Source organism: Podarcis tiliguerta, assembly GCF_965153285.1.
Source record: "Podarcis tiliguerta genome assembly, chromosome: 12".
Taxonomy (NCBI): domain Eukaryota; kingdom Metazoa; phylum Chordata; class Lepidosauria; order Squamata; family Lacertidae; genus Podarcis; species Podarcis tiliguerta.
The window spans coordinates 33383164-33403172 of record NC_139545.1 but is presented as its reverse complement, the minus strand read 5'-3'; the positions used below and the strand labels follow the sequence as shown (position 1 = coordinate 33403172).

At 41.1% G+C, this 20009-nt stretch overlaps 1 protein-coding gene across 4 annotated transcripts in view; it reads right to left on the bottom strand.

The window, feature by feature from the left end:
- The window catches only part of CDK6 (cyclin dependent kinase 6), a 102341-nt gene that overhangs the window by 42973 nt on the left and 39359 nt on the right, over positions 1-20009 (bottom strand). For all 4 annotated transcript variants that reach the window (XM_083405505.1, XM_083405507.1, XM_083405506.1 and 1 more), the window contains exon 4: positions 14389-14556. In XM_083405505.1, coding sequence (XP_083261631.1) covers positions 14389-14556 — 168 coding nt within the window. The remainder of the gene's footprint in view (positions 1-14388; positions 14557-20009) is intronic.

Below are 20009 nucleotides of genomic sequence, written 5' to 3'. Positions count from 1 at the left end.
CACTACTTTCGATTCTATGGGGCATAAATTACTTTTAAGGTTCAGTGTGTGAGAATTATTTTTTCAACTGTATTTTCTTATTGTCTTTCACAGCACTTCCAATTTAATAAGCACAGTTTTATGTGTTGCATTACAACATCTGAATCTTGAAAAGGAAAGAAAAATTGAACAGCTATGAGAGTTAAATATAAGAACTGTTTGTTTCCTTTGATGGTTTAACCAAAACACTAATCAGAACTTTATGTTATATTTCTAGGAAGAACCACATCCCTAGAATGTTGGTGCTGTTCTAAAGTATTTCTAGGTATCTCAATGCACATGAACATGTGTATATATAAACACTAGCGGAAGGCACTTCATCTCGATATAGTGATTTTTTTTCATCAAGTCTCATGCATTACGCACGTGTATGCAATTGTTACTAGACAGAACTGCAGTTTAAATTTTCTAACCATTCCTGATTACATAAGTAAGACTACCAGTATATTTCAAAGCTTGTATTGCACTCATTTCTAGAAAATCTAACCATTTTTAATAGGAATGGATTTTTTAAAATATACATATAAAAATTAGAAAGCCCATTAAACAACTATATATAGTTCATTCACGTTTCTTTCTTTTCTGTGGTGCGGAATTGCCATGATAACTCTTCCTAGCAGAGAGGTTACTTCTTGAGGTCTTCATGAGAAAGGGCACCCTACGGGAAATTTGAGGGGAGAAGCATGCATTCAAATAGCTTTCACAGTTTACTCTGCATGAGGCAAGTATATTTACCTTGGCATTCCTTGCAATCAGTGGTATGCAGTGCAATGGATAGTATTAGGTTAGTAATACTGACTTCATCTAGATGATGAAGTGGTGCAGGTCACAATATAGTGAAGTTAGGGTGCCCAGATGCAAAGCAGGAGATGGCATTCCCTATTTTACATAAGTAGCCAAGGGGCAGGTGACCTGCTCTTTTTTTCCCCCTTTTTTTTTTTTGCATCTGGCCACCCTAAAGTCCACATAGCACTAGTCACCAAATATTTCTCTTGCTAGAACCAAGAGCGAGCAAGCAGAGAGGATCAAGTACACTGGTTGGCCAAACCAGTCTTTACTCTTGACCACACAAACTTCATTTGTGAGGGTTGCCATCTCTGTTGCCTTTTCAGCACATATTGAAGACAGGCCTTTTAAATAGACATGTTCTGTATTGAAATTGTTGTTAGATGTTAGATCGCTTGTGTGTTTGATGCCATGTGCTCCTTTGGAAGGAAAGGCAGGATATAAATCTAATCAAATTTAATCACCATCTTCTGCATCTTCAGCTAGAATTTCCTTTTTCTTTTCTTTTTTTAAAAACCCATACTCTTGTGCTTTAACAGTAGACTGATCTATAGACATTGGTAGATGATAATGCATTCTATCTAAAGCCACAGAAGCAGGCCAACACTGGTCCACTGTCAAGCCTATCTGAAGCTGTAACACCCACAGACAACTGTTAGATACCACATACTAATTCCAAGCATGCCTTAGAGACCTTATTGGTTGCCCTTCTAAGTATTTTGGAAAGTAGTTTGTCTGTCTGTCCATCCAGACGCTTCTTGAGATATTATCAGCATACGTGGCATGACAGTTCCCAAGATGGAGGAGTTGGTTTTTGCCTATGTTTGAATACTGTTTAACACCATTTTGAATCAAGATGATAGACCTGAAAGTTCCAAACTGAACCAACAGTTGCCAAATTTAGTAGAATGCTTCCCAAGATTGAGAAGCACAACTGAGGAGTCATGCACAGCCATATAAACTATCAAACCACACTATTCATTTACAAACAAACAAACAAAAAAGTTTTAAAATTAGCAGATCAACAAAGACAATGAACAAATTATGAGGGAAAAGTTGGAATCCTAAAATTTAAAAACCCACAAGCTTCACTTCCTGACTCCTCAAATTTTAGTCAAATCATAGCTTCCCTCTACTCTTTTAAAAACAGTAACAGACAAAAATTGGATTAAATTAGTTTTAATTTGGCATTGATGTGCTATAAATTTGGAAAATGAATAAAAATTAATTGGCAAAAAAGTAGAAACAATAACAGGGGCCATCACAAAAAGTAAGGAGCCAGGCCACATCTGGCCTTCCTTCTAATTAAAATCCTGCAGAAGTTTCCCATCACAGCTTCTGATATGTCTAAAATTCAAGTTGCAACCATTGTACTTGAAATTAAAACCTGTTTAGCTACATCCGGAGCAAGCTTTTTTAATTATGCATTTCGGAAAAGCACCTTCTCTTCACATGCTGAAGGGTCAATGACAAAAAGGCAATGCCAAAGAATGTTCAAGGTAATAAGCGCTTTCATGTTTCTAGTTCTCATGTCCGAGAGCATAACATCCAGCTAAAGGGCAGCAAGATAAGAATGATATTGCTAGTTACTAACAAACACCAGATAAAAAGGGCTCTTATGGCTACTGATAAAGTGACAGCATTCTACACATTCCTCCAAGTTGAGGAAGTTTTCAAGAAAGGCAGCTATGTTACACGCGAAGCACCACGAAACAAGCCTATCTCTGTGCTTTCAAATTCCAGCATAGCGATGGCACATTTCTCTCCCTTTCCCCCACAACCCCATCTCTTCCCCTGGAACAGAAGTGTTCTTGGGACATGCAGAAATAACTCTGGTGTGTTGCAGTTTCCACTCAAACCTGTAACCATGTATGCTGGCAGGACAGAGGAGTTCTTTAGAGCGCCCTGGCTGCAAGCCAATGTTTACAATCCCCTGGGTGGGAAATGCAGGGTCAAAGGCTCTCGATGGCAGGCTCCACAAGCCTTTGCTGTTGCCGCCAATGACCTTCTGCCTCTGTTTTCAAAGTAGCTCCCTTGTTAACCCTTTGGAGACTGTGGGCACAAGAGCTTTAGGAAGGAAATGCCTTCCCGTGGAAGCACAGTTGCCCCCTTCCGGGCATAAACCTGTCAGGCTGTGGCAGCCGTGGAATGCTGGGATAACAGTAGACTCCCAGCAGACTATCAGGGTCACAGGAGAGAGCTCCCTTTCTCTCCTCCCAAAAGGTCACTCTAGCCAGAGGTAGACGGGCAACACACTCCCTCTCCCCCCCCCCCCCTCTGTTTGCCACAAAGCGTGAAGGTTCTCCCAAGAGCAAACAATGGACTTTAGATTACAGGGTTGTGAAACAGCATATTGAGTCTGCAGGAGAGAAGGAAGCATCCAATTTAGGAAGAAATGCTTTCTTCCTGCCTAGCCAATGAGCACTGCTGGAACTGGTGGTGGTGATTCCTCCTCCTGGCATATTCTCACTAAAGGAATTGGTCTTGAAATTAAAGACAGACTGAAGCAAAAAGGGAGGATTCAACACAGAGAGGAGTTAGGTGCACCTCGCAGATTTCAGTTTCTCCTTTTTTGGATAGGCAAAGCAGAGCAAACAAGTCACCCTTCTATTCCCAGTTTGCCTTACGCATCTGCTGATTGCTTTCCTCAAACGTTTACGAAATTTTACTTGCTAACCAAACTTGCTGCATGTTCTGCAACCTTTCCCAACTACAAAACTTGATGGGCACATTAATTTATAAAGCAATCTAACTTCTACAGCCTCCCTGCTGTGGCTTCCTCCCACACCTGCTCAGCCCCTACAATCCCCCTGCATGTACGGCTGCAAGGATTGCCAATGTTTGGCTGCAGTGAGTTTTCCTATAATTTAAACTTCCAAGCCAGCTACAGCTTCACCTGCTAGATGCCTGCCTGTCATGCTGCTCTTAAAGATATTTGAAGCCCTGCAAGGAAAAGACTGGCAGTCTTTACCCCTGCTTGGCTCTTCCCCCTTCCCAACTTCTACTGCACACTTTCCCTATGGTGTTTCATCATTCAAGGTTAGCATAGGAGTATGAAAGGAAGAAGTGAAATGAAATGAAATGAAAGGCAGTCAGGCTTAGCAGGCAAGCACTTGCAAAAACAGCCGTTCTTGCAGCAATCTAGATGGGACAGGACCAACACCTTGTGATACTTGTTTGTGATTTCAACCACCCAAGTAAGTAACATCTCATAATCACGAAGCCTACTTTTCCAAAATGTTTTGCCCATTACCTTTCCTTGGTGACAGCCAGAGTTTTGTTATGGAGGTTGCTGGCTAAATGCTCAAATGCTGATGTTTCTTCAGTGGGAGCTGATATGGAAAGAGAGCCGGTGAGGTGTAGAAGTCAGAGTGTGGACTAGGACCTGAGAGACCAGAGTTCAAATCCCTACTCAACCATGAAGCTCATTGGGCAGTCCCGGGCCTGTCACAGTCTCTCAGACTAACCTACCCCAAAGGGTTGTTGTGAGAATAAAATGGAGGGGTGGAGGAGAACCATACATTCCACCTTAAGCTCCCTGGAGGAAATGTGGGCTATTAATATAATAATAAACAAAATAACCAGAAATGACTCAGGAGCATAGGAAGCGTTTCACAGAGCGGACAATGAGCTGACCTCATCTTTGCATATTATGTTCCTGTTTTCTCTTCCTTTTCCCTGCTTTATTTTGTACAAGCCTTTTGGACTGTAAGTAATTCTATCTTTTTTTCTTTTCTTTTTTCTAAATTTTATGTACACTGCAATGTTAAGCGTTTTAACGTTTTACAATTATGGTTTAGGAAAATACCCACAATCCTGAGAGAGAAAATCAGAAGATCTGGCAGCTCTGATTTGGGCAAACTATCATCTAAGGTGTCTGAACTGGGTGCCATAGACCAGAGAAGGCTGGCAGAGCAATCCTATGCAGTAAGCCCCTCTCAATATAGAAAGACTTAAAAAAAGGTAAAGGATCTCTGACAGTTAAGTCCAGTTGCAAACGACTCTGGGGTTGCAGCGCTCATCTCGCTTTACTGGCCAAGGGAGCTGACATTTGTCCGCAGACAGTTTTTCTGGGTCATGTGGCCAGCATAATTAGGTGAAACCAGAGCAGCGCACGGAAACACCGTTTACCTTCCCGCCGGAGTGGTACCTATTTATCTACTTACTTGTGAGCAAACTTGCGTAGATTTTCACTGCTACTATGATGGAAACAGGAAACTACAGGCACTCAAGGAATGTAGGAACGTAAGAAGCTCTCGTTTATATGAAGTCAGACTATTAGATCCATCCCTGCTCAGTACTGTCTACACAGACAGGCAGCTACTCTCCAGGGTTTCAGACAGGAATCTCTCCCACTTCTACCTGGCAGATGCTGTAACCTAGGACTTTCTAAATGCAAGGCAGATGCTCCAGCACTAAGCTACGAACATTCTCCAACAGTAGTTCTTAAAAGGCAGATCCCTACGCAGCATGGCAAGCAGAATGAAAAGGAGGGGGCTCTCAAAAAGCAGTATGTGTTACAGTATGGGAGTCTCCCATTCAAAGGGCGGCGTTTACAACAATTATACAGGGATGCTGAAGCTCCTTGGCAATGCCTAAAGCAGCTCCTTGGATCCTAGCCTGACTTCTGAGGGCCGGATACTCCTGGAGGCTACTAAAGTTGGCAACTTTAACATGCAGTCCGAGGCGTAGGTCGATGACGTCTTTACACCTACGCATTTTATATGGTACCCTTAAGAGTCTTAACCTTTGGTTTCTGTTCTTTCAATTTCTCTGGGGTGTTTTTTTTTTGCAGTTTTAACAGCGTATTTTGAATTAGTTGTTGTGGTTTCCTTCAGCGTCTTCCCCACAACAACAGCAAATCATTTTGGCTCCCGATTTTCTTGCTATGATTACTGCCAGGGGTGGTGGTGATAGGGCTATTGTGAATAATCACTCAGCATACTGTAAAACGTCCCTGTTTAACAAAGAGTCAATTGCTTAATGATTAGGAATAAAGAACAGAACAGAAAAGGTTATATCAGTTTCTTCACTTCCTATTTTTATCCCAAGCAACTATGTTAAGTCACTGGTCTTTTCATTACATCAGCTAGCTCTAAATTCTTTCACTTCGTTGATGGGTTTTAAAAAGGCAGCATTCATTGCATCTGTGTGTCCCCTAAAGGCAGCTGTTGCTGTGAAGTCTTGCATTTTTTGCATCTGCCCCCAACCCTTAATATTATACAAATATCAAAACACCCCAAGCAGCTCCAGGTGTCCCTTTACCAAATTTTTCATGTGCCATAGATGGCCTTTTATCGATTGCAACAAAATCTATCTATCGCTATATATACATGCAGCTAACAACTGATGTGCTCCATACACAGCATATAGTTAACACTGCACAACTGAAGCCAAAATATACACAGCTAAAAGGAATGTTACAGGGGGCCTCTCTCTTACCGAACAAAGCAGTCTCAGTTTGGCTCTTTTTCTCTAGCACTACCACATCCGCACATCGTTAGCTGGAAAATTCCAGATATATGCTGTAATTTTTTGTGCTCCCCCCCCCCCTGCTCTTCAATGTCCAGATGCCATTACCCCACCCCTCCCCTCCCCTCCTTCCTTATCTGTCCCTGCTAGTTTGGTTCTTTGCCAGCTGTGGTCAACAATTAATACAACCAAAGTTTTTTGGGGGGTGGGGGGGTGGGGGTGTAGAGAGGTGGAAATAGAGAACACCCCTTGGCAACTGGCACGGCCTCACAGGAAATACCAAATAAAAACTTTTATTATGTATTGTTTAACCATTTTGTTTGCCTGTAGGCCACCCTGCTATTGGTGCAATTTAGCAAAGCATGCTCCGTCTGGATGAGCTGCGCGCAGACTCTTTGTTTCCAGAATCTGTCACGCACAATCATTGCTTCAGCATGTGGCCTACTAAAGAAAGCGGAGAAGCAGCATGGCAGGCCTCCAGCCCCCCGAGTTCCTTTTCATTAGCCAACTAGTGACCAAATGTTAAAACGGATGAGTAACCTTTTAATATTCATGTAATTAATTTACTTTCCTCCCTTTAATTATGGAAGTCTTGACATGAAAAGCCATGGGGGGAAAGCACCGGCAGCAAAGGACCAGAGGGGAGGGGACTGAGGGAGCTCTCTCTGCCCCCCTCCCCACCCTGCACCTCCATCCGCTTGCTCTTTGGGATACGGAATGGACCACAGATTGCCATTATGCATGGTTGCAGGCAGAGCTAAACAGGAGGGGAAATTCCAGGGCTTATAAATATGTCTGTAACATTCTCTTGAATGTATTAATTAGTCTGGTATTTTAAATAGATTCCCCACCCCTCCCCCCATGTTTCCCCTCCCCCTCGCTCCAGATATAATAGCAATGGGAGATTAAAAACTCTTTTCATCAACATGCAATTACAACATATACTTCCTCTTCTTAATCAGCCGGCTAATCTACTGACGCATACAGCCATCCCCTCTCCCCCAGGATCCAACAACAAACCAGACTCACTCTTCATTCGCTTCACTTGCTACTAAGCTATGACTGATGTGTAAAACCAGTTAGTATGACAATCCCACACAGTTTTCCGGACACTTGAGCAATTGCCATAGTTTCCAAATCCCCCACTGTTAAGGCCATGCAATATGGGCATAACGCTAGTAGTATTACTACAAAATATACGTGTAAAGTTTGTTCTTGGCTTACTGAATGTGGCTAGTTTGAAGGAAACAAATCACAAGCCTAGATTTAGTCAACATGACAAGCCAGACCATTACACATTTCCCAGTAGCAGAAGGAGCAGTGGTGGTCCAATATTTCAGTAACAGCCACCACCAGCCCGCTGCTTGCTCACATTAAACCATGGTTTATTTTAACTATGCTTTAATGTGACATGCAAACCAGGTCAGAGTAACTAGTATTATTTTATTAGTCCTATTTTGTTTTTGTCTCCCCTGCCCTACCTGGAGATGCCAGGATTGAACCTGAAACTTTTTGCATGCGAGGCAAACGCTCTACCACCGAGCTACAGCCCTTCCCACTGTCTGTGCCATCTTATGTAGTTCATATACTTCAGATACATCAAAACCACCAGAATTGTTCATGCAGTGAACAGAAATTTGAAATCTAAATCACAGAGCTAAAAGAAGACCCCATATTTCACCCATGCACGGAAAGGGGATGGGAATGCAGCAACATCAATGTGAAAGACAGGAGCAAAGTGCACAAACAATGGAAATTTTTTCACGGGTTCCCACTTGTCTTTACCTATTAGGAATGTCTTGTGGTTGGCTTTAAAAAAAATCATTGAGATGGAAAAGTTCCTTGTTGGACACCTACCTTCAGTAATGTGTAGAACAAAGGTATGTCATCTGTGACATTAATTGCTAATCCAGGCTATAATATTTCACATATTCACTGGGAAAGAATTTCAGCTATGCAATAAACCAAGCAGCAGGGATATAAAAAGAAAATCGAATGCCTTATGATCAATTAAGAAACTGAATACACTCCCCCCCCAACTCACACCTGGGCTAAAGGAACCTGGATGCCAAGGAGAGATTCAAGGAGACAAAACATTTAAATTTAGGGCTACCATGGCAAATCAATACTCCATTCCTTCTCCTCTCGTGCCTGTGATTATTAAGGTTTTCCTTTTAAAACTGCACCACTTCCTCCTCTTTTCTGAGAGGCCAAATGCTCTGTATATTCAAATCTATGCCTAAGCACTGGTGCAGTTATGGAGGTCAGGCTATGCATATGCAAATGTCATTTGTAGTGATTTCAACAACAACAAAAATCAGTGGGAACTTTCTTAGATCCAGCTGGTGTAGAAAGATGATTCTACAATCTGATTAGTTTAAATCAGAAATAGAAAAGGGCCTTGTAGGGGAAAGCACTTTAGTCGTCGGGATCTGAAAGCATTGGGGAGTTGTGGTAAGATGCCCATATCCAGTCTAAGTCAAATGATCACTATGGTTGTCCAACGATAACCCAAATAACATTTAGAAAGGATGGGAAAGGCAAGAACAGCTATTGGTTTGCAGTCTTCTACTGTGCTTGTAGCTTTCAGAAAGTTACTACATTGAGAATGGTTGCAAATATACAATCTGTTCAATGCTAAGCTTCCTTGGTGAGGCAGGTTTGCTTGCTCTTGGCAACTATGTCAACCTTTGTATGGTAAATGCTGGTGTTACAAAATGAAAGGCAATTCAGGAAGCTCAGATAAAGTTCAGGTAATGTTTACACTGGTTATAAAAATCTGGAAACAATGCAGAGATTCAAAAGAAGCATTCTTTGCTGCTGTTTCTGTTTTGCTTTGTTTTAATACGGCCTTTAAACTTGGCCAAAGGTAAACTCTACCCTAACTCTTGACTTGTACCGAGCTAAAACCATCTTATGTTAATATACCACAGTTCGCTTTCTTGACTAAAACTAAAAGACCAACAATAAAAAAATTCTTTAAATATATTAGGAACAGGAAACCGGCTAAGGGAGGCAGTTGGCCCTTTGGACAACAAGGGAGTCAAAGGTGTCCAAAAGGAGGAAAAGGATGCTGAAGAGAAGCTGAATGAATCCTTTGTGTCTGTCTTCAATGTAGAAGATGTAGGGTGGAAGTTTAATGTGAATTAACATATTCATTAGGGGAAATAACTATTTATCAAAGTACTCAGTATATATTTTATTTTCTCACTCTTTTGATATTTAGAATGTTTACTTAGGAAGATCCCTTCAGGATAATTGTCTGAAACAGCAAATTAATTTCTGCGGATTCTTGCATCATATGACTCCTAATCTATACAGCTGAAGGGCTTTGGGATGTCTCAGAGTTCTGTTGCTAGTGCTGCAAAACGAAGTAGATCTGTATTTTTCTAAGAACTTCTGTATACCACAGCTTCAGTGAGAGAGCATACATTTTGCAGGTTCAATCCCTGGTATCCCTAGGTAGGGATGGGGAAGACTCCTGCCTGAACCACCTCTCCAGAACTGTGGTCTGACTTGAAATAAGGCTGCTTCCTATGGTCCGGATTCTCATATTTTTATTTATTTATTACATTTTCATACTGCCCTATGCACGTAGACCTCAGGGCGGTTCACAACATAAAATCACAATATAAAAAACACAAAATGCATAATAAAAATAAGAACAGAAACAAACCAATAATCCCCCTTCTACAGCACATTTAAAAGGGCATTGGATGTCAATCAGCCAAAGACCTGGTTAAAGAGGAACGTTTTTGCCTGGTGCCTAAAGGTGTATAATGAAGGCTAGCGGAACCTCCCCGGGGAGAGCATTCCACAAAAGGGGGTGGAAAATATTATTATTATTATTATTATTATTATTATTATTATTATTATTATTATTGATTTTCAATTTCTATTTCCAAATACAAATATAAATCACGTCTCTCAAACATGATTATATGAAGACAATAATGCTATATATGGCTTTTTAATTCCACAGTTTTGATGTGAAACATTTAGCTTTACACAGTGCGCAGGATTCTCCAAAGCCTTCCCACTCCTAATGGCATTAATTGCAAACTGAGCTTTCTTTCACAGTCTAGTAGAAACTAGCTTTCTGGAACTAGGATCTGTACAGACTTTGGTCCATTTAACAAGGTCAGACTGTTTATTCTCGACCAAATTCTTTCCCACTGTAAAAAGGTACTTTTAAATGCCACATTCCATCGCCAGTGCCAGTAAGTCACTGAAGCATATTTTCCCACAAGAACTGATACGATGGATGGGACTCTACTTATTTAAAATTTCTACCGTTCGAATTACATAAGGTAAAGATAGCTTGTAATGAAACAAATTGTTTAAAACTATCCATGCCTTTGTTGCATTGAAGTTTCAGATTGGGTATTCGTTAACCATAGCAGTGCCATACAAATACAGCAAATGGTATATCTTCAGTAAAGGAGAGTGAAATCACACGTGGGATGAAAAATACAGTTGAATAGACATATATTAACTATATATGTTAATATATGAACTCTACTGCTGATTATATGAACTTGACTGTATACTGCTGATCTTAGGAATCTGAGAAGCCTCCAAATATAACTGGACTCCAACACCCAGCTGTCCCAGCGAGCATGACCACTGATCAGGGATGATAAATAGTTTTAGTCCAGCAACATCTGGAGGGCCATAGCTTCTCTGATTTATTAATAAGAGTAAACTTGAAGAATATGTAGATGGTTCAGCGTATGGCCTGAAGGCACGTGAGGCCACCACCTTGTTGAAGCTATGCAAGACAGGGTCTGGTCAGTATTCGGATAGGTTAAGAACCTGGGAACCACATACACCCCCAACCGAGTTCCACAATGGAAGAAAGGCACAATATGAATGTATAAAAATAAATAAATAAAAGGCTATCCCTTTAATTATGTTGGTGACCCTTTCTGGCAGGGTACTCGTTCCACGACAGGCTGACTGAGGCTGATGTCAGCTGTAGTTCAACAATATCAGGAGTGCCATTCTTGGAATAAAATAGCATGTAAACCAAACTGTCATTGAAACAAACGTCTGATCATATCAACATTGTGGCTTTAGATAAACTGGGTAAACTGGGCTGTACCTTATCCCCCCCCCCCAATAAATAAATAAATAAATAAGCAAGCAAGCTCACTGCATTCATTGCAATTTTTGATGCCATTTCTCCTATACCCCCCAGAATGAAGCAACCTATCATGTCCATTTGTACCATATCAAGTCAAGCCATTGGTCTATCCTGTGTAGCACAATCAAATCCAATTGGCAGAAGATCTCCAAAGATTTGAACAGTTCCCGCCTCTTCTAATCAAAGCTTTCCCAAGAGCCAGCACCAACACTTGCAGAACAGTTTAACTCCACATGACACTGAATACTTGTCCCCATTGTTCTGCTTTTGAGAACAAGCCCAGATGTTCAACATAGGACTATCAATTGCTCAGATTTCCTAGCTCCGGGACTGGTATTCTCTACATAAACATGTGTCGATTTATTCTGAGGCTTTCATTCATTTATCAGAGGAAGCATCAAGGGATTACAAATGACAGAAATATGCCCAGAAGGTTTACCTGCCAAAAGAATGCTTTACTATTTGGGAAGTAATCATTGCAGCTAAAATACTTTGAAGTTATCGGTTTGCAGCACCCAGTCAACTAGGCTGGATCAGTTCTTTATGCTGCCTTACTTTCACGGCTCTTTCTGTTCCACTAGAGGAGTTCCTTTGTAGTCAGAGAATGAGGATGTATCTTGGGAAAGAACTGATACTTCAAGAAATAATTCTTTATCTGGCCTCAATATACTGCACCGCTGTAGGAAATGACAGAGAGTTCACATGTTGACTGATCACAATGATAACCCTGACAGGGGACTTTCTATAACTTCATTACGTGCACAGCTCCTAGAACATGAGGTATTCAGTCCTGTATAGAAACATCTGTTAAGTGACTCACAAATTGTTCACTCTCAAGGTGAAGAACAGAAGTGAAGACTCTAAACTCTGGGGAGAAGAGTTTAGGTTAAACATTAGGAAGAGCTTCCTGATGATTTAGATAAGCTCAGCAACGTGAAGTCATTTTCTCTGGACAGTTTGGACAGATATCTGCAAGGGAACCATTAGCTGGAAAATGATGATGATTTAGAGCAGGAGGTTGGACTAGATGACCTATTAGGTGCTACCTACAGTTCTATTATATCAGCGTTTCCCAAACTTGGGTCTCCAACTGCTTTTGGACTACAACTCCAATCATCCCTACCTAGCAAGACCAGTGGTCAGGGATGATGGGGATTGTAGTCCAAAAAAAAAAACTGCAGGCCCACGGCTGGGAAACACTGTACTATACTATGAATGGAGATTTTATGCATCAGCTGTGTCAATGTGCAACTAAACCACAGGATCCATATGGCACACAGGAGTCCTCGTAAGGTTTGGAGCAGTGTCAGAAGTGCAATGTTCTATATCATTGTTCCCAAATGATGTTGGAAGTCTGGATGCAAGTCAGCTGGCTGAGAGAGGTTTGCATGGGTTGAGAGAGATAAGATTTCCAGCTTCCTATCTCTGTACCTTTATCTCTTTGATGACCAGTAAGTCTTAGGTTGCATCCTGTTTACAGTTTCCTGCTCTTCCCCACACACTTTCTCTGGACCTTGAGGCAAGTGGTCAGTTTGGATTTGTCTTCTGAGAATAAAGGGACAAGCATAGCTTTCTTCATTTCTCCAACAAGATAGGCAGCTAGGACTACAGAATGCTTTCCTATCAAGAGTGTACTTCCTTTAATAAACATAAGCTTTCTTATTTTATACCAAAGCCTTAGTTTGAATACCTTTCAACTAAAGGTATGCTCCAAGCAAGGGTTCATTTAACTAAAGTCAACTTCTGCTGCAGCAGACAAACTCCACATGCCAACATATATACCTGGACCTGACCTTGTTTATTTAAGAAGCAGACTGTAGCTATAAGCTAGGGGTATTCTTTATCATTTGCATATAGTGTTAAGGCCACTTCTATAATAAGACCCTGACATATGGGATGTCCAGGAAGGACTGTAGATCAGTGATGAAGCATATCCTTTGCATGCATGAGGTAGGGTGAGGAGAGACTCCCGGTTTGAAATCCAGGAGAGCCATTGAGTTAGATGGGCCAATGGTGTGACTCAGTATAAGGCAGCTTTCATATGTTCCTTTGTGTCTCAGGAGCTGCCCTTTAAGATTACTAGGAAGCTTAAGGCTCAGATCTGCCACAAATTCTCTTGCACTTCCCACATTTTAGAACTGTAAGGTTTGCTTGAGAGGCAGGTGGGGTTTTTTGCTCATGCTTGGAGAGCACAATCTTTTTAAAAAAACTGACAGTGGGACACATAGTGGACCCCGTTTATATTTTTAAATTCTTGTTTGACTAATATGATGATCCAAATATCATCACGAGACCAAGGAAATAATATCTCACATTTTTCCTACTCCAATGCCATAAACAAATGGGAATTGACTGATGCACAACCAGGTTACAAGTAGTCATGTAAACAAGCCCATGGTGCCATATTTTATTTTTCTCCCTCTTGTGCACTCTACTCACATCGCCTGCTGAGCAAAGCAGCAACTGCTACATTATCTTTTAAGAAACTTGCAGGCCTCCTTCTAAGCACTATCAAGATGTGATTCAGAAGGGGAGGAAAAATGCCAACTGTACTATACCTCCTGTGTAATGTGCAGTCACTGCATATTAAAACAGTTTAATGAAGTAGGAAAAGATAAAAAAAGGATAATATTCAGGGAAGTCCACCTTTGTATATCGTCTTGGAATGTCAATCAGGCTTTGATTCTTTGTACACTGGACTTTTCATGAACTTACTTCCACGGAAACAAGTACAGGACTGAGCAGTCGGTTTCAGCAATTTGTAGGAATAATTTACCACTCTGCAGTAATGGCAATCGCTTCAGATAAAGTTCAACTGTAACGCTTCTCAAATAGTAACACCTATCTTTTGCTTTATTTAGTTGTTCTAAAATAGCGACCAAAGAACATCTATGCAAAACTAAATCCTGAAATTAGATTTAAAGAAAGAACACATTGAAACTTACCACAGATGTAAGAGCCATTTGAAAACTGTAGATCCTTGCAAGGCCAAAGTCGGCTAATTTTATCTGCCCATTGCTGGTGACTAGAATGTTTTGCGGTTTCAGATCACGGTGGACCACTCTGTGCGAATGCAGAAAATCAAGCCCTCGTAGGAGTTGAAACATCATGTCCTAAGGGTAAGCAATTGAGAGTTTTGATGAGAAACAAAGTATGTCATTTTTGCACAGCTTAAATATATAGACAGGGCACCCTATATATACACTTAGGATATATATACAGTAGGTAAGCCCCATTTAAGGTAGTGAGCCTTACTCCTGAATAAACATGCACATGGTTCCGATAAGTGTACCTATGCTTGTGTACCTAGATACACAAACAGCCCTCTTAATGCACATTTGCCTTAATGCACATTTTTATCATCATCAACATAATCAATTCTGTTGGGAGCTGCCCAGAGTGCCTGGGGAATAAATAAATTATTATTATTATTAAATTATTATTATTATATGTTTGCAGGAAAGTGCTGCAATGGGGAGCCTTGTGTATTCATGGAGGCTTTCCACGGAATAAAGACCCTGGAAGATCAAGAGTCCCATTCATATGGGAAACATCTAGATACACAAAGCTTCCTGCTGCAGAAATTTGCTGTAAACACATGAAGTGGCCAGAGGACTCACGCAGCTCCAGGGGCTCCCCCTCCTCTCTCGTAGTCCTACTCTACCTCATAAATCAACAGGAATTACATTAGTAAGACTAACTTTTCATATAGGGTGGATTATGAGCAAGCTGATAAACATAAGTCTCTATGTTATTAGAATTTGCACAACAGAAATAGGCTATTAACATTTGACAAATAAAAGCATGTAGTTAGTAAATAATATATTATTTATACACCATTCTTCTACTCATAAAGCACCCAGAACAGTTTTTAACATGAGGAATCATAAAACCAAAAAGATTTATTAAAAACCTGATGCAAATTTCTTGAGAGCAGTGCCTTGAAAAGGTGCCGTCTCCTGTATTCACACCTGCAGAGTTTACAAGACTTAAATGCAAGGGTGACAGGGGTGTTTGGCACAGTCACAAGAGCTTTGACCTGCAAGCTCTCAAGGCTTTTGAGCCTCCTTAATCAATTTCACATTTGAAATGCATTAATCCAAGAGTGTGGAACCTGCGGTCTTTCAGATGCTGTTGCGGTAGAACTCCAATCATCCCTGGCCACTGAGGATGCCAGCTGGGGCTGATGGGAGTCCTGCATCTGGAGTCACAGGATGCCCACATCTGCTTTAATCCAACATGATAATTTACACACAAGACATTTAATTGCTCAACCGAAGGGTTGAGTTTTGTAGCATTTTTAAAAAAAAAAAAATGAATCGGATCACTATAATGACCAATAAATATTAAAATCTGAACCAAAGTAACACAGAATATTCACAGATATTTGGTGATCATGTTTACTGCTTCTGTCTTTTACATGTTCAAATGCATACAAATGGGGGGAAACGCACCTGTTTTGTCACCTGTACCATTCCATAAGTCTCCATCTACAATTCTACATTTTAGTTTCTTTTCATAACACTAAAAATGTGATGGTTGGCAGGTAAAAGACCCTGTGTGAGAGGCAGAGAAAGGAAGATATCCCAGGATAGGAGACTGGGAGAAGAAAGGAAAGCTCCCAGATGAAAGTTGTACGAGACAAAGGTTAACTATGCCAAGGTCATTCTGAATACTAATTTCTACATATTCTATTTCAACATGAATTGTTGTGGGAATGGTGATATAAGCTCACCAATCTCACACAGTGAAAAATTCTTATGAATTCACTTTTGACAGTTGACAGGGTATGTTAAGGAGCTAGTTCTCAAGCTTTACCCTTGATACTCTTTCCAGGAAAATACACAGGCCACTCTAAACTGATAAGATAAAAAAAAGGAGAACATGGTGATGATCTTACCACGCCAAAATTGAATGTGAGCATCAGCCAAGATATGACATACTATCTTCATCCTGCCAGATGACTACCAGGCCATTCACCAAAAGATTTTAGTGAATCTTTCCTAAGCCTGCTGAAAGGAAATTTAGGAATCTCCTAGTTACTTATCATTTCCAGAGGTCTTCCTGAATAATAAATACTTGTTTTAAACCAGTAAATGTGATCATGAGAACTATACATTTATTAAAGCTCCTGAACTAAGTAGTACTGCAAACAGGCACATTTCTGGGAATGAAATACAGAGTAGTGTGTTTTTATTGGCCGTGCATCTCGAGCTAACCCGCTCAGTCCTCTGTATCCTGTCTACTGATTCCGAACTACAGCTCACAGGCTGCAATCCTACGTACACTTACCTAGGAGTAAGTCACACTGAACTAATGGGACTAGTTCTGAACAGACACACACAGGATTGCCGTCAGTCATTGATTTGGCTCTATACAGCCGAAATTAACACCTCAATGAAGGGTTAAAGTATGGCAGATGTTGATAGCAGGCTCTCCTCACCAACAGGAAAGACACATGGCTATGGGGCCCAGATCTGGGTTTCTCTTTCCTAACAGCTGTTTGTGGACAGCAGCTAATTGTATCCACTTGTTTAACCTCAGGGATAATGTCTAGAGGGGACAAAATGCCACAAGCACACTTTTTTCAACGGTCATTTCCTCTCTGGTGTAACTTGCATGACAGCATGTGACAAGCAGAAATTAATGGTGGCACTGCTGTGCCAATACCTCTTGAATTGCTTTGACAGTGGCTGCAGGCTGCCTGCTTGGCCACCCAGCCAAGACCTCACATGAAACATGGCAAGGGGCCCACAGCTCTATTCACTAACAAGACAGCTGGTCAGTGATTAGGAAGCTGAAACAATGCACCAAGGGGGGAGGGAAAAAAACATTTGCAAGCAGCTTCAGATCAGGAGATCAAGTTTACTCAAATAAGAGCATCTGAATGTTTCACCACCTCCTTACTCTGCATATTAAGGTTGACTAGGGCGACACAAATTTCGTAAGACAACTCCGGCAGAAATTCAACGAGGCATTTGAGTTATGAAAATAGACTTGTGGACTGATCTTAGTCGCAGTATACTTACCCATGTGCAAACCTTACAACCTTCTTATATGGAACACCTTTCTGTGAAGTCTAACTTGCTCAGACCAAAGGTTCTCAAACTCTGCAATCTAAGACCTAGAAGAATCTGCTTAGGGCTGCCCTACTATTATAACAGTTACATTCAAGATAGGTTGTTATGGGTAAGTACACATTTGTGGCCATAACGGTGGGAGGTGGTCCCTTGGGCTTGGGCTGAACTTATTTTTTTCAGGGATTAGGTTCCTAGGAAACTGAGAAAGGTCATGCAATAAAACAGTTTGCTTTTCACTGTCCCTGAATCAAGTAATTTAGAGTTGACTGGGAGAAGTTAAGTAACCACTGTTTCTACAAAACCACACCTACTTCCCATGAGTCCATGCTAAAGCCACATGATGGAGGGGTGAAGATGAACCTTGTCCACAAATGCCTTCTGGTAACTTTTTGCTCCCTGGCACCACACATTTCTCCCAATGTATGGACCAGAGGAAGAGTTCTCTGTTCTTCCTCTGCCCATCCCATTACGAGAGGAAAACAGGTGGGCCAGAAAGCAGGAGCAAAGCTAATTCTTTCTGTGGATCAACTCCTTGGAAAGTATGGGGGAAGAAACATCATAGTGGGGAAGAGGGAGTCTGCCACATTGGAATACTTTGTGGAGCTCAGTGGAGAACACTTGCTTTTCATGGAGAAGGTTCTAGGCTCAATATCTGACATCTCTAGGTAGGGCTTAGAAGAGCCACTGCCAGTCAGTGTAGAGTTGACAATACTGAGCTAACTGGACCAAAGGCCTGGCTTGGTATAAGGCAGTTGACTTTATATGACATTGATATATCCACTGTATCAAAAATCTAAAAGATTTTTCAAAGTTCTGCCAGTCTAACTAGGAATGCACATGGGACCTTCTGTATGCTGCCCCACTGAACTGTGGGACCTCCCCAAGAAATATAGAGGGTAAATTTGTCAAGGGTAAGCTTGGTAAGAGGAACAGGAATCCAACTAGCAAGTTTTTTTTTGAGCGAGGAGGAAGTTGTGGCAAATATAAACTGCCCTGTGATCCTCAGATGAAGGGCGGTATAGAAATGTATTAAATGTATTAAATAAATAATACATTTCCAGACATAGAATAAGTGTTAAGGTCAGTATACTGCACCAACTTTCAACACAACTTTCAAATTCAGAAGAAAAAAGCGCAAAATAATTTGAGCTTGCCCTAGGAACTGATCAATAGAATGAAACCTTAAAAGATGAAAAAAGCAGGTTTCCAAACAATATATTATTTTCAAAATAAAATACCATTGTGCCAAAGAAATCTTGATGGTGGTAAAGCAATTGGGGCTTTCTCCTGCTATGAATGAAGCTCACGCAGAATGAATTCAGAGGGTTAATTTAGATATTGCTCAGTTCAGCAAACAACTTTAAACAAACTGAAGTGCCTCTGCTACACCAGGGCCTAAGTAACCTTTCATTTACTCATGCCAATTAAAGGGGGGGGGACCCCAACAACAACCCACCAATCAGAGAACCCACCACACTAAAGTATGCACTGTTGCAAAATGCCACTCAATGAATTGGAAGCAAACTGGAAAGCAAATGAAAGAGGCTAGGAATCACCATCAAAAGAGTGCTGTTCTCTTTTGTGCCTTAGATATACTAAACAGTATTATTTACTGTGTGCCCTGCAAACTAGTGAGCAGCTGGGTGTAACACATTTCCATGCCATGTAACCTCTCCTTATGCAGAACCAGAAGAAAAGAGATCTCTCTGCTATGCCGTTCCGGTGGCAAAAGGAAAAGACAAGATGATGACTTTCCAGCTCATTGCACTTTTATAACATTCTCATCAATCACTGTGAGGTGGGTCTTTCTTGTACTTGCTGGAGAAATGCTCTTGGTTTGCTGTTCACAATGCAGAATGACTTCACTAAATAGCTCATCAGGGTCACCTTCATCAATTTCGTGTGTGGGGAGAACCCATAAAATTTAAGGCCTCTGGTTTGTTGCATGAGGGTCCACTTACTTAATTTTGATTGCAGGCTTGTGGCTTCAAGTTTTTCTCAAGCTGCGCCTGCGCTGACAAACCTCGCCACAGCTCATATTCAGGGACTACGTGGACCTGTGCTTTTGCAATTGTACTGCCTAAGCGCAAGTGCTAAAATTCACCATCCTGAATAATTTTATCTCTCTTCCTTTAAAACAAAAATAAAAATGCCCTTTGCTAGCTCTGAAGAAGGAAAATGCGAACAAGTATAAACTGATGCATGAAGGGGCAAAAAAACTTTATTTCACGTATAGGTGGTGACCATTTAGGTAAGTCCAATTCACACGTGATCACCGATTCATGGGTCCTTTTGGATCTGGAAGAAGACAGAATGGGGATGAAACAGGGCGTGCTTATATGCACTCTGCGGGGGCCGGGAACAGAATCCCCACGTGAAATGGTCGCTTGCTTGCTCATGGGGTCTGAACTGGCAGTGACTGGCCAGGACGAAGACCTTGGGTTGTAGTGGATAGCTCAATGAAGATGCCGACCCATTGTGCGGCA